At 43.8% G+C, this 26188-nt stretch overlaps 1 protein-coding gene across 3 annotated transcripts in view; it reads left to right on the top strand.

The window, feature by feature from the left end:
• Positions 1 to 26188, top strand: part of CDK14 (cyclin dependent kinase 14) — a 528056-nt gene that overhangs the window by 369176 nt on the left and 132692 nt on the right. For all 3 annotated transcript variants that reach the window (XM_063452462.1, XM_063452461.1, XM_063452463.1), the window contains one exon: positions 25145 to 25193. In XM_063452462.1, coding sequence (XP_063308532.1) covers positions 25145 to 25193 — 49 coding nt within the window. The remainder of the gene's footprint in view (positions 1 to 25144; positions 25194 to 26188) is intronic.

Genomic DNA, 26188 nt, shown 5'->3' with positions numbered 1-26188 from the left:
GGGTTAAATGTGGATTTGTGTTTTCCACGGAATTGAAATCGAATAACATCACAAACACAATAATTATTATTAGCATTTACATAGTGCCAAAATATTCCACAGCTCTTTGCAATTATGGAAAGGGGATATTTAGAGGTAAGGTTAAAATCGTTGAAGATTTGCTGTAATTGGATATATATCATTAGTTAAAACCCAAACAAAAAAAAGGATAGGGAAGCGCTAAAGTAAAAGAGGACGTATTCAGCAAACAATCTAATAGGTGAAGTTCCCTATATCGCCACAATAATATCACATAAAAAAGTAAAAAGGGTGATAGTTAAGCAAAGAGGTAAAAGATAACAGATACAGTCTGTTTGTAAAGGATCAGGGGGATATGATGATCCTCACATTGATGTTAAATGGGTAATAGGTGGTAGCACAGTCTTAAGTGAAGTTCTTCAGAACACAGGAATGGATGACAGACTTAAAAAAACATAAATGCAACACAAAGAAAAGATTTGTAGTATATTATCCAAAAATAGGATATGGTATGATACGTGGATAGATGACCACTCGCTTAGGAGCTTATTGAAAGCTCTAGTAGTGTTGAGCTGTATTATTCCCACTCTGGGATATGTGAATGGCAGATGTCATCAGGACGAAGGTTGTATATAAAACACAAAAGCGATATATTGTGCTCTCTGCATATGCAAAGGTATAAAATAAAAGTAATTCTACTCACAAATATGTGTTAAGGATATACTTAGCACATTTGTTTTATAATTTATTTTCAGGTTAAAAATGACGGTATAATAATCGACCTGACAAAAAAATTATATATATACTTATATATAAAACTGGAACAAGTATTAACATCCATTGGAATTGACGGCAACTTCCATCACAAAGCGTTTGCCACCATTGCAAATGGTCCGGCATTGTAGCAAAATTTCCTTAATGAATTTTAACAATAAAATGATTGTTAGAGATATACTACAAAATAAATCTAGAATTGATAGATACACAGATATAAAACAATGAACCTAATCTAAATAGATTATAAAAAAAAAAGAAAAACTGATTTATTTTTTTATTTATTTTTTAGATTAAGGGATTGCACATACATTGATTTATATTTAGTGCCGTAAAGTTGCGCATTATTTTACCCAGTCACTGCCATTTGAAGGGTTAAGATTTTCTAAGAGCATTTATTTGTGCTTTTGCAACACGCCAGCAGCTCCTCATGCGATCCATTCACACGTGATGGAGAAGTGCTAAATCCTTCAACCGCCGCTGGCACTGCAGTGGGGAAGACAGACCTAGTCATTGTTTTACATGTAACAGAGTTTGCCAACAAAAATGCCAACTGGCATTTCTGCAGACCACACATGGGGCCTTATGGTGAGACATAAACACTGTAAAAACACAGAGTAATGGACAGTTTCCCACATAACAAATAACAAGGCTGCAGGGATAAATGGCCGTTAACACCGCAGAAAAGTGCTCTCACTTCTGCTCTCTGCAGTGTTTAGTAACATCTTGTATAATATGTGGCTTATATATCCTTTTCTGGCAGACAGAGGTACGTCTCTTAGTTTCGTAGTAGACAGTGCGGAGTAAGATTTAAAATATTAACATTTTGAAGACTTGTTTTGCTCAGGACTACTCTAAGAATTAAAGTGGACCCATCCACTACTGAATGTGTGGACGACGAGTTTCCCTTCATATAAATAAATAAATAAAGAGATGTTTAATTTTTGTTTTAACTAAATCATGAGCAAATGTATCATTTGTGTTACAATGTATAGTGTGCTCAATAAGTCTTACAGTGGACATTTCTTTCTTCCAACAATGCAGAGTGACCAGGGTTGTTGTTAGATTCCAGAAATCACTGGGACGTCACCCTAAGGGATAACTGGGTGACCTCGACATTAACAGGCAGGTGGAGAATAAATGTCATGACATCTCTTCTTCTCTACCCACGGACAGCGTGCTGCTTATGTTCTCCAGTGTCTCAATGAAAGCATAGTTGGAAACAAGCACATGCTTCACATTCAGGTATTCACTGTGATCCTGCCATGCTCTGTTTAGCACCCCTTTCTGGCAGTCATCTGGTGCCACCAACCTACCCAGATGTAGTCTGGCAGAGCACTAATCTACTCATCATTACTTTTATAATAGGTGTCTGCTTTGCCTGATATAAAAATATTAATAAAAAAAAAATGCTAATACACTCCTGCCACCAACCTTAGAGATAAAAGAGTCCCATAGCCAGAGCTTTCTGTCTGATTAGAGATAATTCAGAGTTTTTGTTTAGTGAGAAAGAGGAAATGAGAGTCAATGGTGCTGAGCCCAAAGGAAAACTCAAGGACCCTCTACACTACAGAGCGATAGGAGCATGTCATGACCTATCCCTGTCTTTCCTAAGTTACCTGTGAACAGCGTTGCTCTCCAGGATCTGAAATGTAAATGTAGCCAGAAACAACACATTTTGCACAGCCAGGTATTCAATATGATCCCACCATGTTACCCAACTAATAGAGGAATATTTATACAATCTAAAAATTAAATCGAAAGAACACAGATGATACAGCACTGTTTAACACCAGAAAAGGATGGAGTAATTATTGTACTCAAAGGTACAATTGATAGTAGGCATGTAATAAATCTTAATCGTCCAAGATCTTCTTTATCTTCCCTCTTGTTCAATATATGGAAGGAAAAGAGAGAGACAAACATATAGTATAGCAATATAAACTCAGTTAACTATTTTATTTAGATTGCACTTACAAGATAAAAGCATATCATTATCTCACTCTTTTCCTGGACCTGGATTTACTTAGGGATCTTCAGGAATCGTAGTGTAGCAGCAATGTGAATATAATATATTGATCCAGCATGCAGAATAGTATCACACCCTAGAACTAAGGGTAACAGGGTCTTACCGGGCCTTAAAATGGCCGGACTTAACGTACCCGAGAATACGGGTACGGACACAGCACGGACACAGAACGAGACACAGCACGGACACAGAACGAGACACAGAACGAGACACAGCAATAAAGAAAAGCCAAAAGTCAAGGTTACCAGAAATCAGGGAAGTCAAAACGAAGCCAAAGTCAAAAACCAGAAAAACACGATCAGGAACACACTCTCTGATAACCATCTAAGGAAAACCACCACAGGGCAATGAGCTAAGGAATAAGTGAGTTTACATAACCCTCTTCCAGATCCGATTGGCTGTACCTAGCCCTTGACCCCAAAATGTGCATGTGCATCTTTTGCATGACTTCACCCGCACATCGACATCGATGGACGTGGGGCTATATAATTGCATGGGTCTGCAGTGGCCAGCGTGCACCAACATGCCGCACAAACCAGGCATCATGGCAGAAGACCGCCGAGCGGCACTCCCCTCGATCTTCGGAAAGTAATTATCTCCGTTTTTGCCACATGGATACGAAGGATATGTGACAGAAACACACTATGAACACAATAAAAACAATACTAAATAAAACAAAAAAATCTAACACTATATTTGTCTCTCAGCCTTACGTGTTTCATCCAATGCAGGACTTCGTCAGGAGCGTCAGTAGTGTGACGTTTGTGCCTCTTTTCTTTAGAAACCTTTATTTTGCGCCTTTCCGAACAGCCTTCAGCCTATCGGAATTGGCACCTTCAACCAATAGTCTGCAAAGTTCTGTTCTCCAACACCCCATCTCAAAAGTCATCTGTATGGCATCTCCCCCTCATATTAAGTAGCCAGGGGGAGCACTGTAATACGGATATTTATTTTTGTAATAGATGCAGCCTACCTGAAGTAGAATTTAAATAAAAATAGAATGTATTAATATCCTCCTGCCCTCCCCTCCCCCAAACACTAATTGCAAATATCCGGTTGTTAAAGAACCCCACATCCCAGGACATTAGCCCCCCCCTTAGCAATTTCTGTGAAAGCGACATGGTGGTCATTCTGTCTGGCCATGTGAGATGAAACCGCTAAACAGTAAATATTTGTACTTTACTATCTTTAGAGAGCATGTTGCTATTGGGCTATCTGTACTATAAAAAGATTAACTTCATGCACACTAGAATGTTAATTCCAGATTCACAAAATCTCATATTCATTTCCTGTTAAATAGTTTTTCAGAAGGCACTGCATAGCCTTACAGATAATGTTACCAAAGACTTTGAGTGTATCCAAAGCTAGCCACAAAATATAAGAGAAGACAGCTCTAAGCCAACAGTTATAAATAGGATAATAATATATAAATTTAAATATCCATTTGCTGAATCCTATAATTTGCTCATAAACACATTTCCAGTGTAAGTTTTAGAATCAATGCGGTCAACAGCTAACCACTGCAAACCTGTAACTAAAACAAATGGTAACATTTTTACAGGTAGTACCCAGTGTGAAAACCAAAATTATTTCCCCCTTTTCCCCAGTGTGTCTTTGGTGATATTAAAAGAATACCTATGGGTACATGGTCAGGTGTCCAGGATATTGCTGGCCATACTAATAAGGAGAAACCACGAAATAAAATGCTCACAACCCGGGTTAGGTTACAGGACTATAGCTACAAAAATATATGTCCTGTTATGTTGGCAAATTAACTGTGCTAGTACATTGAGAACTCAACGCTTAAATAGAAATAAAAATTGTAAAATACATGCACTTACTTAAAATATAATACACAGATAAGTTATATATTATTTTTTTTTTGTGAATATATATATATTGTATTTATTTTTTGAGTTTTTGCAATAGAGAACAGAAGAACATAATGGGACCCAGAGACATGAGTCTGTCCTGTTTCCACTTGTTTGGCAATGTTTGATATATGTTTGGTAAGTCCTTTCTTATACTGGAAGGTTGAAGTTGTCGTGTGGTGCAGGAGGCAAGTGACCAGGAGGGAGGGTGAGCAGGGGATTGTCAGAGAATTTCTGCACTGTAGTTTGTATGGTAAAATAAGGGGGCATTCCCACCAAATATGTAGGATGGTGCTGGCAGTGTGGCACCACCAGCATTGGCCTTCAAGATCCGGGTAAATTGCCTTTAGTAGTTGTGGAGTTGTGTGCCACATGGGAAAGACCTTATAGGCTGTTTTCTGTGACCTACTGGCCAATGATGTATATTTTTAGCCATTGAGCCGAGGTGAGAGTGTAGTTTATTGAGGTTTACTATTTGCTCATAAATGTAGGGTTTGGTGTGTTTTGTTTCTGCTGGAGGTTTGCTTGTAGATTGGAACTGTCACAGAGTAGTTCAAAAGGTGTTGGATCCCTCTGCATGTCTGGTTACTAAGGTAGAGTGGATAGAAACCTTTTGGTTCTGTTCATACCTAAAGCCCCCATTTCAAATAGGAGGGTTTGGAGAGTTTGTATGGTGTTTTAGTTTTGAAAAGGCTGTAGAGGGCCCATGTGTCTGTTTCAGGGTGAAATGTGAGGTTATATGTCCAAGGTACAGGGGAGAGGGAAAATGATGAGAGCCCCAGTAGGGTCTTCTAGGTTTTTTTTTTTAAAAAAGAAGTAATTTGATAAAGTTGGTCAAGATCCCTAGTACACCAAACCCCTAAATATTTGGCTGCCAAGTCAGTCTGGAATGGGAAACTCTGGTAGATCGTGCACAGTCTCTTCCCTGAAACAGTTACATTAGAATGTTAAAATGGAAAAATTGACTTTAAGATTACAGAGTGCCCTGTGAATTTAGAACTCTCTCAGTATGTTGGTAAGCTAGGTGATGTAAAGAAAAACAGTAGATCATCTGTATATACGAGTATTTTGTGATATACACAGCTCACCTGGACCCCACTGATGTCCGAGTTTTGTCAGACTGCTTGGAGGAATGGTCCAAGAGCACTTACAAAGAGCAGCGGTGACAACAGGCATCCCTATCTAGAATGGTTGTGGAAAAGGAATGTGTCTGTGAAGGTGCTGTTTATACAAACCCTTGCAGTGGGAGTGGCATAAAAGAAGCGTATTGTTGCACATGGGCGTAGGAACCCCAAAAAATCTGGGGGGGATAGCATTTTTACTCGCCGGGTATATTCTTATTCCGTAAACTAGGAGTTGTTTATCCCATTGTACAGCGCTACGGAATTTGCAGTCGCTATATAAATGATTAAATAATAACATTAAAGGGTCACTACAAGGAAGGGGTTTTACTTACCTGGATACAGCGCCGGGATCCTCCTGATTAGAATCACCCCTACCCTTCCCATGAATATTAGAACCACCCCTACCCCTTCCATGCACAAAAGAACCCCACCTACCCCTTCCGCGCATATTAACCCCCTACCCCTTCCATGCATATTAGTACCCCCTAACCACTTCCATGCATATTAGTACCCCCTTACCCCTTCCATGCATATTAGATCCCACCCTACCTCTTCCATTCATATTAGTACTCCCCTAACCCCTTCCAATAATTTTTCTACCTCCCCCCTCCTCCCATCCATATTAGTAGCCCCCCTAAACCCTTCCAATTATTTTTCTACCCACCCCTCTCCCCCTATCCTTATTAGTAGCCCCCTAACCCTTTCCAATTATTTTTCTGCCATGTTAACTAACGCCAGTGCTGGAGTGCCGCCGTGTTTACATTAAAAGGCCTGCAGGGACAGGCTATAGACACCAGAACCACTACATTAAGCTGCAGTGCTTCTGGGGACTATATTGTTTCTTTAATGTGAGTTAAATTAGAGATTAGTGCCACAAATAATATGCTAGATTGCCTACTTACAACCAGATGAGGATGATGATGGACTCTAGCTGCAGTCTGGCTCCACTGGTCTGGTGTAGAAAAGGGCTCTCTGGAGGCTGTTTGTAACTGTGGTCCCAAAAATCAATGTTCTGTGAGAACGGGAAGCAGCTCCATTTTTTGGGGGCCCTTTACACAGCTCAAGGTCTGGGTCCCAGGGTCCACCTTCACCTTCCACCAATGAGTTTGTTCACAGGGGGTGGAGTGTGTAGGGGATGTCCTGATATGTGTGTAAGGAATGCATTGTGTGAATCTGTGTTTGTATGTGTAAGGGCTGCAAGATGTGATTCTGTGTATGTACGGGATGCAGTGTGTGCGTCTGTAAGGGGTGCATTGAGTGTGTGTACGGGGTGCATTGAGTGTGTGTAAGGAAGGCATTGTGTGTTTCTGTGTGTGTAAGGATTGCATGATTGTGTGATTGTGTGTGTGTGCACGGGGTGCATGATTGTGTGTGTGTGCACAGGGTGCATTGAGTGTGTGTAAGGATGAATTGTGTGTTTCTGTGTGTGTGAGGGTGGCATGATTGTGTGTGTGTGATGGATGTCAATCTCTCTCCCTCGTCACTCTCTTTCTCCCCCTCCCTCCCTTGTCACTCACTCTCCCCCTCCCTTGTCACTCTTTCCCCCCCTCCCCCCCTCCCTGTTTCTTTCCCCCCTCCCTCCCTGTTTCTTTCTCCCTCCCCTCCCTGTTTCTTCCCCCTCCCTGTTTCTTTATCCCCCCCTCCCTCCCTGTTTCTTTATCCCCCCTCCCTCCCTGTTTCTTTATCCCCCCTCCCTCCCTGTTTCTTTATCCCCCCCTCCCTCCCCGTTTCTTTATCCCCCCTCCCTCCCCGTTTCTTTATCCCCCCTCCCTCCCTGTTTCTTTATCCCATCCCCCTCCCTGTTTATTTATCCCCCCTCCCTCCCTGTTTCTTTATCCCCCCCTCCCTCCCTGTTTCTTTATCCCCCCTCCCTCCCTGTTTCTTTATCCCCCCTCCCTCCCTGATTCTTTATCCCCCCTCCCTGTTTCTTTATCCCCCCTCCCTCCCTGTTTCTTTACCCCCTCCCTCCCTGTTTCTTTACCCCCTTCCCTGTTTCTTTATCCCCCTCCCTGTTTCTTTATCCCCCCTCCCTGTTTCTTTATCCCCCCCTCCCTGTTTCTTTATCCCCCCTCCCTCCCTGTTTCTTTATCCCCTCCCCCTCCCTCCCTGTTTCTTTATCCCCTCCCCCTCCCTCCCTGTTTCTTTATCCCCTCCCCCTCCCTCCCTGTTTCTTTATCCCCCCTCCCTCCCTATTTCTTTATCCCCCCCTCCCTCCCTGTTTCTTTATCCCCCCTCCCTCCCTGTTTCTTTATCCCCCCCTCCCTCCCTGTTTCTTTATCCCCCTCCCTGTTAATTTATCCCCCCTCCCTCCCTGTTTCTTTACCCCCCCTCCCTGTTTCTTTATCCCCCCTCCCTGTTTCTTTATACCCCCCCCTCCCTGTTTCTTTATCCCCCCCTCAGTCCCTGTTTCTTTATCCCCCTCCCTGTTTCTTTATCCCCCCTCCCTGTTTCTTTATCCCCCCCTCCCTCCCTGTTTCTTTATCCCCCCTCCCTCCCTGTTTCTTTACCCCCTCCCTGTTTCTTTATCCCCCCTCCCTCCCTGTTTCTTTACCCCCTTCCCTGTTTCTTTATCCCCCTCCCTGTTTCTTTATCCCCCTCCCTGTTTCTTTATCCCCCCTCCCTGTTTCTTTATCCCCCTCCGTTTTTTTTATCCCCCCCTCCCTCCCTGTTTCTTTATCCCCCCTCCCTCCCTGTTTCTTTATCCCCCTCCCTGTTTCTTTATCCCCCCTCCCTCCCTGTTTCTTTATCCCCCCTCCCTCCCTGTTTCTTTACCCCCCTCCCTCCCTGTTTCTTTACCCCCTTCCCTGTTTCTTTATCCCCCTCCCTGTTTCTTTATCCCCCCTCCCTGTTTCTTTATCCCCCCCTCCCTCCCTGTTTCTTTATCCCCCCTCCCTCCCTGTTTCTTTACCCCCCCTCCCTGTTTCTTTATCCCCCCTCCCTCCCTGTTTCTTTACCCCCTTCCCTGTTTCTTTATCCCCCTCCCTGTTTCTTTATCCCCCCTCCCTGTTTCTTTATCCCCCTCCCTGTTTTTTTATCCCCCCCTCCCTCCCGGTTTCTTTATCCCCCCTCCCTCCCTGTTTCTTTATCCCCCTCCCTGTTTCTTTATCCCCCCTCCCTCCCTGTTTCTTTACCCCCTCCCTCCCTGTTTCTTTACCCCCTTCCCTGTTTCTTTATCCCCCTCCCTGTTTCTTTATCCCCCCTCCCTGTTTCTTTATCCCCCCCTCCCTGTTTCTTTATCCCCCCTCCCTCCCTGTTTCTTTATCCCCTCCCCCTCCCTCCCTGTTTCTTTATCCCCCCCTCCTTCCCTGTTTCTTTATCCCCCTCCCTGTTTCTTTATCCCCCCCCCCTCCCTGTTTCTTTACCCCCCCTCCCTGTTTCTTTATCCCCCCTCCCTGTTTCTTTATCCCCCCTCCCTCCCTGTTTCTTTATCCCCCCCTCCCTCCCTGTTTCTTTATCCCCCCCTCCCTCCCTGTTTCTTTATCCCCCCCTCCCTCCCTGTTTCTTTATCCCCCCTCCCTCCCTGTTTCTTTATCCCCCTCCCTGTTTCTTTATCCCCCCTCCCTCCCTGTTTCTTTACCCCCCTCCCTGTTTCTTTATCCCCCCTCCCTGTTTCTTTATCCCCCCTCCCTGTTTCTTTATCCCCCCCTCCCTCCCTGTTTCTTTACCCCCCTCCCTGTTTCTTTATCCCCTCCCCCTCCCTCCCTGTTTCTTTATCCCCTCCCCCTCCCTCCCTGTTTCTTTATCCCCATCCCTCCCTGTTTCTTTATCCCCCCTCCCTCCCTGTTTCTTTATCCCCCCCTCCCTCCCTGTTTCTTTATCCCCCCCTCCCTCCCTGTTTCTTTATCCCCCCTCCCTCCCTGTTTCTTTATCCCCCCTCCCTCCCTGTTTCTTTATCCCCCCCTCCCTCCCTGTTTCTTTATCCCCCCTCCCTCCCTGTTTCTTTATCCCCCCTCCCTGTTTCTTTATCCCCCCTCCCTGTTTCTTTATCCCCCCTCCCTCCCTGTTTCTTTATCCCCTCCTCCCTCCCTGTTTCTTTATCCCCCCTCCCTCCCTGTTTCTTTATCTCCCCTCCCTCCCTGTTTCTTTACCCCCCTCCCTCCCTGTTTCTTTACCCCCTTCCCTGTTTCTTTATCCCCCTCCCTGTTTCTTTATCCCCCCTCCCTGTTTCTTTATCCCCCCTCCCTGTTTCTTTATCCCCCCTCCCTCCCTGTTTCTTTATCCCCTCCCCCTCCCTCCCTTTTTCTTTATCCCCTCCCCCTCCCTCCCTGTTTCTTTATCCCCCCCTCCTTCCCTGTTTCTTTATCCCCCTCCCTGTTTCTTTATCCCCCCTCCCTCCCTGTTTCTTTACCCCCCTCCCTGTTTCTTTATCCCCCCTCCCTGTTTTTTTATCCCCCCTCCCTGTTTCTTTATCCCCCCTCCCTGTTTCTTTATCCCCCCTCCCTCCCTGTTTCTTTACCCCCCTCCCTGTTTCTTTATCCCCTCCCCCTCCCTCCCTGTTTCTTTATCCCCCCTCCCTCCCTGTTTCTTTATCCCCTCCCCCTCCCTCCCTGTTTCTTTATCCCCATCCCTCCCTGTTTCTTTATCCCCCCTCCCTCCCTGTTTCTTTATCCCCCCCTCCCTCCCTGTTTCTTTATCCCCCCTCCCTCCCTGTTTCTTTATCCCCCCTCCCTCCCTGTTTCTTTATCCCCCCCTCCCTCCCTGTTTCTTTATCCCCCCTCCCTCCCTGTTTCTTTATCCCCCCCTCCCTCCCTGTTTCTTTATCCCCCCTCCCTCCCTGTTTCTTTATCCCCCCTCCCTGTTTCTTTATCCCCCCTCCCTCCCTGTTTCTTTATCCCCCCTCCCTGTTTCTTTATCCCCCCTCCCTCCCTGTTTCTTTATCCCCTCCTCCCTCCCTGTTTCTTTATACCCCCTCCCTCCCTGTTTCTTTATCCCCCCTCCCTCCCTGTTTCTTTACCCCCCCTCCCTGTTTCTTTATCCCCCCTCCCTGTTTCTTTATCCCCCCCTCCCTGTTTCTTTATCCCCCCCCTCCCTCCCTGTTTCTTTATCCCCCCCTCCCTCCCTGTTTCTTTATCCCCCCTCCCTCCCTGTTTCTTTATCCCCCTCCCTGTTTCTTTATCCCCCCTCCCTGTTTCTTTACCCCCCCTCCCTGTTTCTTTATCCCCCCCTCCCTGTTTCTTTATCCCCCCTCCCTGTTTCTTTTTCCCCCCCTCCCTCCCTGTTTCTTTACCCCCCTCCCTGTTTCTTTATCCCCTCCCCTCCCTCCCTGTTTCTTTATCCCCCCTCCCTCCCTGTTTCTTTATCCCCTCCCCCTCCCTCCCTGTTTCTTTATCCCCCTCCCTCCCTGTTTCTTTATCCCCCCTCCCTCCCTGTTTCTTTATCCCCCCCTCCCTCCCTGTTTCTTTATCCCCCCTCCCTCCCTGTTTCTTTATCCCCCCCTCCCTCCCTGTTTCTTTATCCCCCCCTCCCTCCCTGTTTCTTTATCCCCCCCTCCCTCCCTGTTTCTTTATCCCCCCCTCCCTCCCTGTTTCTTTATCCCCCCTCCCTGTTTCTTTATCCCCCCTCCCTCCCTGTTTCTTTATCCCCCTCCCTGTTTCTTTATCCCCCCTCCCTCCCTGTTTCTTTATCCCCTCCTCCCTCCCTGTTTCTTTATCCCCCCTCCCTGTTTCTTTATTCCCCCCCTCCCTGTTTCTTTATCCCCCCTCCCTCCCTGTTTCTTTATCAACCCCCCTCCCTGTTTCTTTTGTCACCCCCCCTCCCTCCCTGTTTCTTTATCACCCCCCCTCCCTGTTTCTTTATCACCCTCCCTGTTTCTTTATCACCCCCCCTGTTTCTTTATTCCCCCCCTGTTTCTTTCTGACCCCCATCCTCCCTGTTTCTTTCTCCCCCCGTTTCTCCCCCCCTCCCTCTTTCTTTCTCCCCCCCCCACCCCCTCCCTCCCTCCCTGTTTCTTTCTTCCCCCCTCCCCTACCTGTGTTGTAGCGTGGCCGAGCTCTGTACTGTCCGCGTGTACAGGGAGCTTTTGTTTCCTGTACCGGGCGGACTAACAGGAAGTGCACACTCAGTGTTCACTTCCTTTTAGTCCGGCCGGGTACAGGAGACAGATGCTCCCTGTACCGGCGGACTATACAGGGCTCGGCCACGCTACATAGAGGGAGTGACAGGAGGGAGCGCTGAGCGCTTCCCTCCTGTCAGCCCCTCTCCTCTGGCTGCGCCCGGGTGGTGCGCCCTCATGGACGCACCAGCCCGGGCAGAGCTCCAGCCGCCTGAGGCTCTCTGCAGAGCGCTCGGGCGGCTGCAGCAAAAGGGGGGCCGGCGGAGCTGGGGGGGATTTCCCCATTACCTGTCCCCCCCGCATGATTTGCTGGGGGGCATGCGTCCCCCCATCCCCCCCGGTTCCTACGCCCATGTTGTTGCAAACATGTGCGGACACAACCCCATGACCTGAAGTGATAACCCCATGACCTGAAGTGTCTGGAACATGAAGTTCCAGGTAACCCTGTTGAAAGCCTTCTCCACATCTGTAGAGAACAAGAGAAGGCCTTCTGACCCCTGTTGGTCCTGGTGTGCTAGTGCTAGAGCTTGTGGCTTGTTGTCGAGGTACTCCCTGTGGGGGATAAAGCCTACATGGACCAAAGTTGACAAGTATTGCTGTAGTATAGTTGTAAGAATCTTTACAAGTTTAGGTTGCAATTGAGAAAGGAGATGGTTGTGTAGTTTGCGCATCACTTGATGTCCTTGTCATTTTTCGGGAGGGTAGTGATATTTGCTGTCAGAGTATGTGAATGGATGGGGGTGTCCTTGCATGACAGAGTTAAAGGCTGTGTTAAGTTTGAGGTAAATAATTTTTGTGTATAGTAGCGAAGGGTGAGGCCATCCAGACCTGGGCTTTTCCTGGGTTTTGTGGCCAGCCTATGCCAGTGCAGCATTTAGTAGCTCCAGGGCCTCAGACAGAAGTTGCGTGTGTACATGTGTCCTGAAGTACTCCCTGCTATCCTCCCTTGCCCCAGTCGGGATTGTCCATGAGGTGGGACAGAGTATAGACATGTACTCACTTCATCCCAGCACATGGCCGCAGCACCCAATCAGACCTTTTTTTCAAAGATGCCATAAGGTGGCCCCAAGTGTGATGGCCACCCAATGGGACACATTAACCCCTTAAGGACACATGACGGACATATACCGTCATGATTCCCTTTTATTCCAGAAGTTGTGTCCTTAAGGGGTTAAGCCCTTTTCTTATGTTTCTAAACATGCCTTGTGGCCTGTTAGATACATTCGATGGATGGATAGATTAAGAAATCCCCAATTGGGCAGCCTCAACAGTATTGAAGAAAAAAAAAAAAAAGCAAATCAAATTCCTTTGGATTTACAGTATTTAGATTTATTTAAATACTGTTGTACTTTTATTTTTTTGACTTGGCAATCATGGAATTGGCACACAGGTACTATCCTTTGTCATTAGTCAGAGTGTGCTGCTTTTTCACATTTTCTTTCTTTTCAGTTCCTTAAAATTATTCTCCAGTACATATTGCAATACTTTATTTTGCACATTTATTATCATTATTGTATTACTTCTAAGGCTCCAATAAATATTGTGTATGTGTACTCAGAATACAATGTATGCTTTACATATAGTATGTGTGTGTTGGTGGGTGTTTGCAGATATATTTGAAGCACAATATACCCCCAGACAAACCTCAGCAACCTCTTATGTTCAAACCACATTTTTTCGTTAGGTGGCTCTCCTCAACCATCTTCCATTGCCTCCGAGGCCTAAGTAAATAAATGGAATAGGGAAATCATCTCATCCAGCTTGTGGTTAATGAAAGAAAAACATCTCTTCTTGTTTAATGTTACTTAAAATGCATGCACTTTTTCTCCCCCCAATTCTCACAGCAGACCAGTGGCTCCTTCAGCAGTCTGCTAATAAGCTCACTAGTGAGTTCAACTGAAATTCTGTTCTTTTTGAACGTGTCCTTGACACAAGGCTGTCAGATATAGTCTATTTATTAGGCAGATAATGATGTTTGGAATAGAAATAATTTAGACATATATGCAAGAACGTATTGTAAGTGCTTATATTAAATAATTTTTATTGCACTGATGAGGTGTCTTTTTTTTTTAGCTTGGAATGTTGACAAACAATTTACTCTCATCAAGATATAAGTAAAAAATAATCTATAGAATAGAAGACTAATGTGTCTCCCAGTTGTACTTCATTAAGTGCTGAGGTTATTCACAGCTGGAAGTTGAGGAGAATGTGTAAAGGCATTGAGAGAATCTGTAATGGGTGTAGGGAATTATTCACTGAACATTGAGTGGGAAATTGGGTATATTCATTAATTCAGTGAAAATGCCTAGGGATTTGCAAATATTAGGGTATATAATAGCCAAAGTGAAACATTGTTTATTACCTTTTTAATTCTTATTTTGACCTAAGCTAATAATTCCCTTGTAATTTATCATCAAATAGCAGTTTAGTTATGACATTAAAAAACTTTTAGGCATATAATAAAACTTGGACAATTGTTTTGAGATGTAACCAGGGATACATATACACAGAGGTATGACATCGTCCCTTTGACTGTTTGGGAGTCGGGAAACTTAAATGTTACTTCGCAACCACAAAATGAATTTTTTTGCCAGAGTTTTTTTTCTTACTGACTCTTACGTATACAATTAAAGCAATATATTACCTTCATTTTAATTAATAGATGCATTTTCCCATTTAACAGGCCTGATCCTGCACACCATATTTTTTTAAGGAACAGTGCTACTTCTTCCCTAAGATATTAAGGCGTTCTTGCTTCAGACTGATATGTTCCGTGGACAATTATTTTTTTATGCCACAGCATCGTCATCCTCATCTAAATTACGTGTGTGTCTCGTAATCTGGATAACAGTCCAGCTTGATTGTAGATTTTGCTTTATTCCTTCTGTTTTTTTTAATCACATATCCTCCCACGTTGTGCTATAAACCCAAAATGCCCATTGTACAACGCTACGGAATTTGTTGACACTATATAAACAATAAAATAATAATAATAATAATGCAACTCTTGTGCCCCAATTACGGTACTACTGAATGCTTCTACTGATGCCACGTCAAAATAATTTACATTGATTAATCTGGGTTATTTGTGGCTAGGTTTTACATTTTGGTGTCTAGAATTACTCATAAGAAGTTGTAATCTAAAGTTATTTATGGCCCACCACATGTCTTTGCCTCCGTGGCAAGATCCTCAAGACTGAAACATACTAGACTAATCCTGTGGTGTCTGCGTCTCATAAACTTCATTAGAGTTGTAGGTCACAAAAATTGAACAGCCAGTAGCCAGAGGCTATAAACAATATAGCTAATACGGTAAATGATTTGCTATATACCAAGGTGAAGAGCCAGATTTCAAGTTCCCCATCATAGACCATATACTTATATGCTTTGTTTGTCCAAGGGGTGATTATTGATTATTTTATTTAGGCACAACTACCTCTGTTTATTTGTTACTATTGTTTGTATTAGAATAGATGAATTATATACCTAAATATATAGGTTGTCTGCTGTCTGTTCTACCGCAGTATTTCTTTAGTGCCATTATTCTTGCTGTTTTTTTCTAGTTTGCTATACATGATATAGGACTTAATTCCATTCTGTCGTCCGAAAACGATTGATAAATACTGATTGGATTTGGCTGATATTATTATCGTATTTAAACTATATTTAATGCCAGCTGATATCTTAGCAGCCGAACCAGATAAGTAGGTCAGTTGATCGAGAAATATAATACGATACTGCTTCGGAAGCACAATTATTGGCTTTTCTTAATGGCTAACTCTGTTAGTCATTAAAAAAGAAATTAAATAAAAGCCTGTGGGGGTCAGTATGACCGCCATAATAGTAGAAAGTTTGAACCTCTCGCATGCCCCCACTTGCCATGACATAAGTGGGGGTGTGTACGCTAAACAGCGAGCAGCCAGTGGGCTTTGGGAGGGGACTTCAAATTAAAGAACATTGGGTGGACACTGCCCACCCCCTGTGCCAACACAATGAGGCTCTAATTATATATTTTTTTTAAAGTAGGAGGACTTAGTGACCCCCAACGCCTACCCTTGGTCAGTGGGTGGGACAATCTTTATACTAAACAGGAGGACCTAGTGTCCCGCCCCCCCCCCATCGCCCACCCATGGTCAGTGTATGGGAGCTATAATAATTATAAATCAGGGGGACCTGTTGTCCTTTACAGCTCCCACCCATAGGCAGTGAATACTATAGGGACTCTTATATGAAGTGGGAGGGGACCTAATGTCCCTTCAAGCGCCCACCCATTTGCAGCGGTGGGGGATACAAGCAAATATAGAAGAAGGTGGACATGTTATTTTCAACCTCCCAAATAAATATTTCCTGCCTATACTTCTCAGCCTAATACAAGTTTGGGGTAGCCAAAATAATCTAATACTTGTAAAAAAAAAAAAAAAAATCAACAAAAAAAATATTTTTTTTTAATATATATATATATATGTATATGTATATAAATTACCATAAGGTGTCTTCTTTCTTTGATCCCAAAGAAGGCCAAATAAGAAACCCTTAAGTCCTGACGTAATTTGTGAAATATTTTTTTTTTTAAATTAATCACAAAAATAAACGTCAAGGAAAAAAAAAAAGAAATGCAATCAAACAAACAATCCAAGATGGCCCATCAACTGCTCCGCATTGAATAAACTTGCATAGCGGGAAAAACCTTTATAAGGTGGGCACTGATTGATTGGCTTGTAAGACTTGCATGGAAATAGCTGCCCAGTTGTTAATCTTTTATTACAGCAAGAAGCCACTGACTGCTTTGTTATCCCCGTTAAACCTCAGTTGCACTAATGTAGGGGCTTTTTTTTTAGGTGAGCAGAATCCTGCTCAAACCTACTTACCTTCTAAAGAAAGTGTGATCTAGTTACAAAATGGGTAAAAGATGTGCTTGCTGAAAGAAATGGCTTTGGGTGAAGTAATGTGTGAGGAGATGCCAAGTGGTGGTCATTGACCGGACTAATTTAACCCAAGAACAGTGTATTTAATCTACACAAATTTATTGATTAAACCATAGACCACATTTTGAGCACACGACTCCCTATGCTGCATTGCTAGTCAGCCGCAACACATACTCTTACATAGAGCACATTCCGAGCTATGAATGTAAGAAAGGACTCTTACTACCTCTTCGTCACGCATGTCAAGCTGCCTTGTTCCAATTACTGGTATGTTTTGTTCACTCATTGTATGACTCCGGGGAATATGCCGGTGCTTTATAAGTAATGATGATAATAATTATAATAAAGAAGGGACAGGAGGGTTCGGTTCTTGATGAGAGATCGTTGTTCCAAATGAGGAATCCTTGGCAGCTACAGAGAAGAGAACCTTTCAGTACTCTGCACTTTATTTGCTGAATATTTTCCTCTCTCTTTAAAAACTGCATGACCGAATAGGCAAGCTCAGCCCGTGTGCTGCACTTAGAGAATATATTATTTGTATGTGGAAGCCCTGGGGGCCACCATTGGGTTACTGAGTGTACACAGCCTCTTCCTGTAGATCAGTACATCTAGTTTCTGTGCATTAATGAATCCAGGGAGGGAAAAAGAATGACATTGTTAATGTTTATCTGCTGATTCTTCATCTCCTGCTGTTAAACTTGCATTCCACCTGGAGGTTTAAATTAATTGGAACATTTTAATATAGTGTTCAGCTAAATTAATATACCGATGGTATAAAGTCATTCATTGTTGAAGGTAATAATAATATTTCAGGGTTTATCTAATTAAAAAAAAAAACATCAGAACTGGAGATGGTATAGGCAGATATATATTGATATATTTTATATATATTAATATGTAAGCCTTATATATGGAATGACAAGGAAAAGTAATTAGTACAGCCTGAAAAAGACCTTGATTGTTTATAAGCCAAAGGAGATAAGCAGCCATGTGTCTACTGATTGAGACAAGGCTTGTGGCTAGTTCTGCTAGTTCCACTCTCAGTAACTAAGTGCAAAAACACAAATTGAAGCTCAGAGCCCGGAGCAACAATGAACCTTGTTCTAAGATGACCATGTAAACAGCGACTTGCATATGGCCATTTCTGGTGCGGAGTGCCGAAGGTCACTCAGAAGAAAAGAAACGATAGACTTATGGGTTTCCATAGCCACCTTTCTAACTTAAAGTCCAGTATTTTACAGATGTTATTAAATTAGGTGGGTTTGTAGCATGGTGTTAATGACATCAATTTCTAGGCTTGACAAAACTGTTTTAAAGCCATGTGCTAATTACATCTCAATTACCTAGAGGTCATCTATTCGGGGCAGCATAAACTTTATGATACGAGATTCTACATGTTTCCAACATATTCGATAGTTACTGTTACTAATCAATATTTATATTGTATGAATATTAACATAAAAATTATTTATATTTTATTAAAATTATAGGTTTTTGTTATTTATTTATTTTTTACTATAAGGCAAAGTTACAGATTGAATAAAATATTATTAAATAAACTAAAATGTTTGTTGGTTCCTATTATTATGAAATTTTATGAATATCCCCTATGATGCTAAGTAAACAACTCAGGAAAGCTTTACCCTTGATGGGGTCAAAACTCCTGGAGTATTGTGGAATAATATGAAGTGGGATCAAACAGAAAATGTAATAATAATTCCGCTGCAAGTTCAGTTTGTTATTGTATTGTTTATAGAGAGAAGCCATCACCACCAGACTGAGGGATCATTCATTGAACAATAAATTGTCATGAGTTACCCAATGGGATTTGTTCACTAAATGTCTTCTGGCATCTTTGTGCACACATATGTAATGCATAAATAATAGAAAGCACCTTTTATAGTGTCTAACTTGACTTTCCTTCACTTGATCAGAAGCATTAAAGGAACACAAGCACCATAACCACTCCTGTTTTGAAGCTTCAGTAAGCTCTTCTGAGCTACGGTCTGCAGTACAGGACTAGCTTATTGGTTGAAAGTATCTGCTGATCGCTTTCTGCCAATTAGCTAAGCTCGGCTTATCTCAGCAGAGAGCTTCTGGTTTCTTGAGATGGGGTACAGTACCCAGCATATCCCAAGTTAGACATTACACCGTCGTAAAATAGTCTGGGATCTTACAATGAGGGGAAGATCTGCATTGGGTATGGTGTTCGGAGTGTTCCTATAACTGATCTAAGACCATGTCGGTAATCAAGAGCTAGTGCGCATCTATGAATCTTGGAATCATGAGGTTTGGCATCTCAAAAAGGAGCTCTGTGATAGATTCAGTTTTTTACATGGCACTTGGATACCCGTTTTTTTTTGACCAAAGAAGATTTAAAGATGGCTGCTTCAATGTTGCAGGGAAGGGTAAATCAAGTGATGCAGTGACAAGATACCAAAACCTCACTTTAGCTGCATGTGACTGCAGATTTTCAGGAACCATTACTCTTCACTGGGGATCTGAAAAGTCTCTACAATATCCAAATCCAAAACAAAAAAAGAAAGGATGCACAAACAGTAACACCTGGGGATCCAGGAATTATTGCTGCAATATATAAATTTATTCCATCGTATAGAAAGATCAGGTCACAGCCACCTCACTGAACAGATTTTGTGTTGCACCGAATATATCATAAGTGGTTTAGATTTAAAGAATAAACCAGGGGGGCGGAGCTTGTCTGCAAACCTGACAAAACGCCATCTCTGACAGCTTTTCCAAAATCTATAAAATCCCATCGAATATCTCTTAACCTAAAGCCCATCCAGCCCTACAAAGTGGCCAAAGAGCACCTACAGAACATACCGAGCAGTTAGATGCCTTTCTTTCTCACCCCAAAGCAGACCAAACAGAAAAGTAAGTTTGGGGCCGCAGCAAGAGGGACCTCGGAATCTCCCCTCCAAATCTCCACCGCCTCAGCCCACATGCTGCTCACAAAGACCCTGCAGGTCGGCAGACGGCAGAGATATCAGGGCCATGCTACAAAGGCTAACTCAGCCTAAGCCTGCTACCACGGAGAAACTGTGTGACACCCCCGGAGCTCAGGTAAATTTTTCCAGGACCTGTCAAGAGCCACTTTCCAATGGCAAAAATCACTTGGCCTAATCACAAGCCAACTAAGGACAGCAGGATTGGCTTACAGATGGGGGGCAAACGGCTCCTTGAATGTACAATACAAAAGTATATACAGTAACAAGTGGGAATAAGTGTGGTATCACTAAATGCCACAGACCACCTGAGAGGAAACCCCTTACACCACTCAAAGAAATGCAAACATATAATACATACAATACAATAGGTCAGGGGTGGGGAACCTTTGGCTCTCCAGATGTTTTGGACTACACCTCCCATGATGCTTTGCCAGCATTATGTGTGTAAGAGCATTATGGGGGATGTAGTCCACAACATCTGGAGAGCCGAAGGTTGCCTATCCCTGCAATAGGTGGATCACACATCTGGATGTATCTGTAAAATACACAAAGCAATATAGTGTAATATTGTCAGTACAAATAATATATAAACGGGAGTTGAAGTCAGGTACTCACAAGCCCAGAGCCAAATCACAACATATGGCTCTCATGGATAGCGCTGTGGGACCTTTCTTAAGGATGTCCCCTTCCTATTTCCTGATGACCGGATGAGAATAAATAAAAGCTCTACAGGTAAAATGATATCTCTTTGAAGATAAACCTTTATTGCTCCACAATTTGGAGTTAAAAATTATATAAAACTCATCAAATGAACAAAAAAAAAAAAAAAAATATGTCAGTAATAACACATGACTATAGGGCTCTATAGGTTCTTAAAAAGTCCTGCCAATTGGTAAAGAAGTCCAAAATAATGTCCGAAATGCGTTTCGCCCTGTACCAAGGGCTTCCTCAGTCGATTTGCAGTGCTCTCCTGCGGCTCTGTGTCTTCTTAAGTCCCTCGTTGCTTTCACTTCCGGGTTCCGGCTATCACACGCTTGGAACGCAACGTGCGTTCCAATTCTGACGGCATGCGTTCCACTTCCAGGTGGCGTTGCCTGTGTCGGCTTAAGCGCACGGCTGACGTCACTGGAACGCATACCGAACGGATCGTGCGTTCCATTACGGAATTTCTATGTAATATAATGTAAGCTCTTTTAATACTCAATTCCCACAAATCTTTTTCCAATAATAATAATATGTGTAGAATGAGCTCTGAGATAAATATAAATTCGATCAGTGTAATTATTGGAAAAAGATCTGTGGGAATTGAGTATTAAAATTGCTTAGAAGAGAAGTCGCCTAGGTCAAAAAAGTCTAGATTACCTCACCTTTATTAAGATGAATGAGGGATGGATCCCGAAGGGACTGACAGTGGGCGATAAATTCGACTAAAAAAGGCCTGATGAGGGGGACGTAACAGGGATTAAACTGATAAGAATAGTACTACTTAACACACCACTCCTATCTGGTGGTACATTAGATTACACGCGCAGTGCCCCAAATTTGAAGTAGGAGGACCAACCAAGCATCTTTTTTCCATCTCCCGGTTCCTAAAATCGATGCCAAATACACGACCCCGGATAAGGGACGTAACAGGGATTAAACTGATAAGAATAGTACTACTTAACACACCACTCCTATCTGGTGGCATATTAGATTGCACACGCAGTGCCCCAAATTTGAAGTATGAGGACCGACCAAGCATCTTTTTCCATCTCCCAATTCCTAAAATCGATGCCATATACACGTCCCCTGATAGGGGACGTAACAGTAATTAAACTGATTGGAATAGTACTACTTAACACACCTTATAATAACGCAGAGAGAGGCAATGCAGAGAGAGGAGTCTGAAGAAGAGGAGTCAGAGGAGGAAGGTGGCTTTGAGGAGGTGGAAGACCAAACACAGCTGGCGTCCCAGGGGGCTTGTTGTCACCTTTCGGGGACCCTTGGTGTTGTACGTGGCTGGGTGGAGGAAGAGACCTTCAATGACATCAGTGAGGACAAGGAACGGGACATGGCTAGCTTGGTATCCAACCTTGTGTAAATGTGGAGTTTGCGGTTGTGCAAATGGACTGTTTGCGGTTGTTTGCGGTGCGTTAAACGAGGAGTTTGGTCTGTCACTGTGAATGGTCTTTTGCGGTGGTTGTTTGCGGTGCGTTGGTTGTTTGCGGTGCGTTAAACGGGGAGTTTGGTCTGTCACTGTCACACTACCTGATCGATACAACATCATACCTGATGTTTTAAAGCACGTTATTCCAAACAATTTAGGAATGTTAGGTGATTTATGCCCTTTATGGATTAAAACCAGACTCTGCATCAACTATGTAATTTCCCATGGGAGTTTTGCCATGGACCCCCCTCCGGCATGCCACAGTCCAGGTGTTAGTCCCCTTGAAACAACTTTTCCATCACTATTGTGGCCAGAAAGAGTCCCTGTGGGTTTTAAAATTCGCCTGCCTTTTGAAGTCTATGGCAGTTCGCCCGGTTCGCCCGTTCGCGAACATTTGCGGAAATTCGCGAACGGAAAATTTTATGTTCGTGACATCTCTACTGACAAGGAATGTAGTGTGTGTGTAGGTGGTGCAGTGTGTGTGTTTAGGAGATCTAGTGTGTAAAGGACCCAGAGTGTGTATAGGAGATTGTGTGTGTGTGTGTGTGTGTATAGAGGATTAAGAGTGCATATAGGGTAAGGGATCTAGCGTGTATCTGGAGTGTAATGTGTGTAGTGGTGCTGTGTGAGGGGTGCTGTAGTGTGTGTATATATATATATACATATATATATATATAAATATATATATTTATATGGAAGTATTGTATGTGTGAGGGGCGCAGTGTGTGTGTATGTAACAGGGGTGCTGTGTGTGAGGGTGTTTTTATCTGCCGTCACATTCTAGGTTTCTAATTTTCTTTGTCTGTTAACTCACTGAGGGTTATTTTATAAATTATATATATATGTGTATATATATATATATATATATATATATATATATACGTGTATATATATATATATATATATATATATGTGTGTGTGAGCGAGGGTGCTGTCTGTCTGAGGGTGCTGTGTGTGTGAGCGAGGGTGCTGTCTGTCTGAGGGTGCTGTGTGTGTGAGCGAGGGTGCTGTCTGTCTGAGGGTGCTGTGTGTGAGTGAGGGTGCTCTGTGTGTGAGTGAGGGTGCGCTGTGTGTCTGAGGGTGCTCTGTGTGTGAGTGAGGGTGCGCTGTGTGTCTGGGGGTGCTGTGTGTGTCTGGAAGTGCTGTGTGTTTCTGGGGGTGCTGTGTGTGTCTGAGGGTGCTGTGTGTGTCTGAGGGTGCTGTGTGTGTCTGGGGGTGCTGTGTGTGTCTGGGGGTGCTGTGTGTGTCTGGGTGTGCTGTGTGTGAGGGTGCTGCGTGTGTCTGGGGTTGCGGTGTGTGTCTGGGGGTGCTGTGTGTGTGCTGTGTGTAAGGGTGCTGTAAGGGTGCTGTGTGTGTCTGGGGTGCTGTGTGTGTCTGGGGTGCTGTGTGCGTCTGGGTGTTGTGTGTGTCTGAGGGTGCTGTGTGTATCTGGGGGTGCTGTGTGTGTATAGGTGTGTGTGTGTGTGTATAGGTGTGTGTGTGTGTGTCTGGGTGCTGTGTGTGTCTGCGGGTGCTGTGTGTGAGGGTGCTGTGTGTGTCTGGGGGTGCTGTGTGTGTCTGGGGGTGCTGTGTGTGAGGGTGCTGTGTGTGTCTGAGGGTGCTGTGTGTGTCTGGGGGTGCTGTGTGTGTCTGGGTGCTGTGTGGGTCTGGGTGCTGTGTGTGTCTGGGGGTGCTTTGTGTGAGGGTGCTGTGTGTGTATGGGGGGTGCTGTGTGTGAGGGTGCTGTGTGTGTGTGAGGGAGCTGTGTGTGTCTGGGGGTGCTGTATGTGAGGGTGCTGTTTGTGTCTGGGGGTGCTGTGTGTGTCTGGGGGTGCTGTGTGTGTCTGGGGGTGCTGTGTGTGTCTGGGTGATGTGTGTTTCTGGGGATGCTGTGTGTGTCTGGGGATGATGTGTGTGTCTGGGGTTGCTGTGTGTGTCTGGGTGCTGGGGGTGCTGAGGGTGCTGTGTGTGTCTGGGGGTGCTGTGTGTGTCTGGGTGCTGTGTGTGTGAGTGTGAATGTATTTATTTAAATTTAAATATATTTTTTTATTATTAAGTTATATCCCCCCCCCTCCCTTCTTACCTTTAGCCTGAGAGGGGGGGTGCCATGCTGCCGTGCTGCCTTCCCTGGTGATCCAGTGGTGAGAGTGAACTGCACCCTCGCGAGAGGACCCGCGAGAGGACCCGGTGGAGCTGCTGGATAGAGCTCTGCCGGTCCTCTCCTCCCTCCCACACTCCTCACCCGGCGGCCGCTTAGAATTGTCTCTGGGCCGGTGAGGGAGATCAAGGTGCTATGCAGGGCCGGCGCTCGGATAGCGCTGGCCCTGCAGGGGCTGGCAGGGGAGATCCTGTGATCTTCTCTGCCGGCCTCGGCCCCACGGCCATCGCGGCCCACCGTGCATTTGCCCGGTGTGCCCGATGGCCAGTCCGGGCCTGGTTTATTCACAGATCAAGTGAGAAGTGACCAATAGAGGGGAAAAAACAGAGGAGCAATAAAATAAATCTATATGTGTATATTTCATAAATATATATATATATATATATATATATATATATATATATATATATATATATATATATATATATATATATATAAAATATAGAAATGCAGAAATATCCAGATTTTCATACTGCCCCTCCTCTTTTTTACCTCTTCTAACTTCATCTATATTTATTATGTATATATTTAGCAGTACACTATTTGGCCCATTTTCGTACCCTTTTTGGTTTGTCTGAAAGGTTTTCTTGAATACTTTATTGTTAACAGTCACATGACCAAGCAAACATCGTACGTCCTGAACAAAATTAAACATTTTTAGAAAAAATATTCAGTTTTACCAAAAATCCTGTCGTGCAAATGTGTAGTTGTTACACCGTGGGAAATAATGAATCCTCCACCCGGGGACTTCCTTTAGCTCCCCCTGCACTCACCCGGCCATGTGCGAGCTTTGTCGGCCATATGGCGCCCCCTGGTCCATGGCGCCCTGTGCAGCCGCACAGCTCGCACGCCCCTAAGGCTGGCCCTGGTTACAAGTTGTAGTACAAGTAAGACCTGTGTTCCCAAATGTTATGCAGGTAACTGCAGTTGTTACATTAATCCGCTGCCTTTTTTTTTTACCAGCTTGCAGTTACATTGCGAAGGAATGTATATTTTGGTATATGTGTGAACTTATTTAACTTTCTGAGTAGAACATTGGTAAAAATATTTTCTGTGTGATTCCATTTTTCAGAATCTCTTCTATTATGTTTTACAGAACGATTTACGCAATATGGACCTAAGAATCTCAGACAAGCTTGGAATAAGTAAGTCTTGTGCGTTTTTGTGGTGTTTTTGTTTTGTAAATGTGGATATCTTACAATGTGGATAACTGATATGTACTAGTCATTGATGGCCTGCATGAGCAGCAGTACGACTGGCTGCCCAGTAGAGCAACCAATTATGGCATCCCATAAGCTGATTGCCTCTGTGGCACTTACAGTTGAATTTAAATGCCCTAAAATTAACTACAAAAGTTGGTATTTTCTACCAGTCCTCCTGGCACTGGGTGACAGAGCTGGTCTGTTGGGTGATCACCCTGATAGAAAAACCTGTGGCACACAAAGGTATCATGTGATTTGACATAACCATTACATGGCGGTTTAGTTGTTATGGTTCCAGAAATGTTTTGGCACTAGCCCCCTTACCCCTCCCACCCTCCCACAGTGTAAGTAGTCAATTCATCTGCTAATGGTTTGACTTCTTACCTGAGGTCTGCCTCTACTCTTCCAGTAAGAAGGGCCAGTAGCTCCTGCTAGGTGCTTCTTTGAGCTCTCCTGAGCTAAGCCCCGCATTACTAGGCCAGCTTATTGATTCAGAGCATTGGCTAATCTCTCATACAGACAGGAAGCAGTAAGAAGTCAAACCGTTGGCAAACAGTTTGACTGCCTATATTGGGGTGCACCAAGGCACTTCTGCCACCTTACCTATTACAGCTTGCTGTAATGCTTATGGTGCTTGGAGCAAATGTTAAAATAATATATGCATGCATGCAATAGTGGTGGATAAAAGCAGGGAAAAAAAGACATGATTGGATATCTGTCATGATATGAAATTAAAATCTGTGTTCCACTGTGCCTATCACCAGTGTCTAAAATATAGCAAGGCCGCCATTTTGTTTTTTACCATACTACTGAAATCTATTTTGCATGTAAGGAGATTAATAAAACACAATTTCTGTGTATCTTTAATGTAATATCTCATGTAACATATCCATCTGTGACCATTGCAGTAAGTAAATTCAGTTGTAATATACTAATAG

The sequence above is a fragment of the Pelobates fuscus genome, chromosome 4 (assembly GCF_036172605.1).
Source record: "Pelobates fuscus isolate aPelFus1 chromosome 4, aPelFus1.pri, whole genome shotgun sequence".
NCBI classification, from domain to species: domain Eukaryota; kingdom Metazoa; phylum Chordata; class Amphibia; order Anura; family Pelobatidae; genus Pelobates; species Pelobates fuscus.
This window is presented reverse-complemented; position numbering and strand designations above follow the sequence as displayed.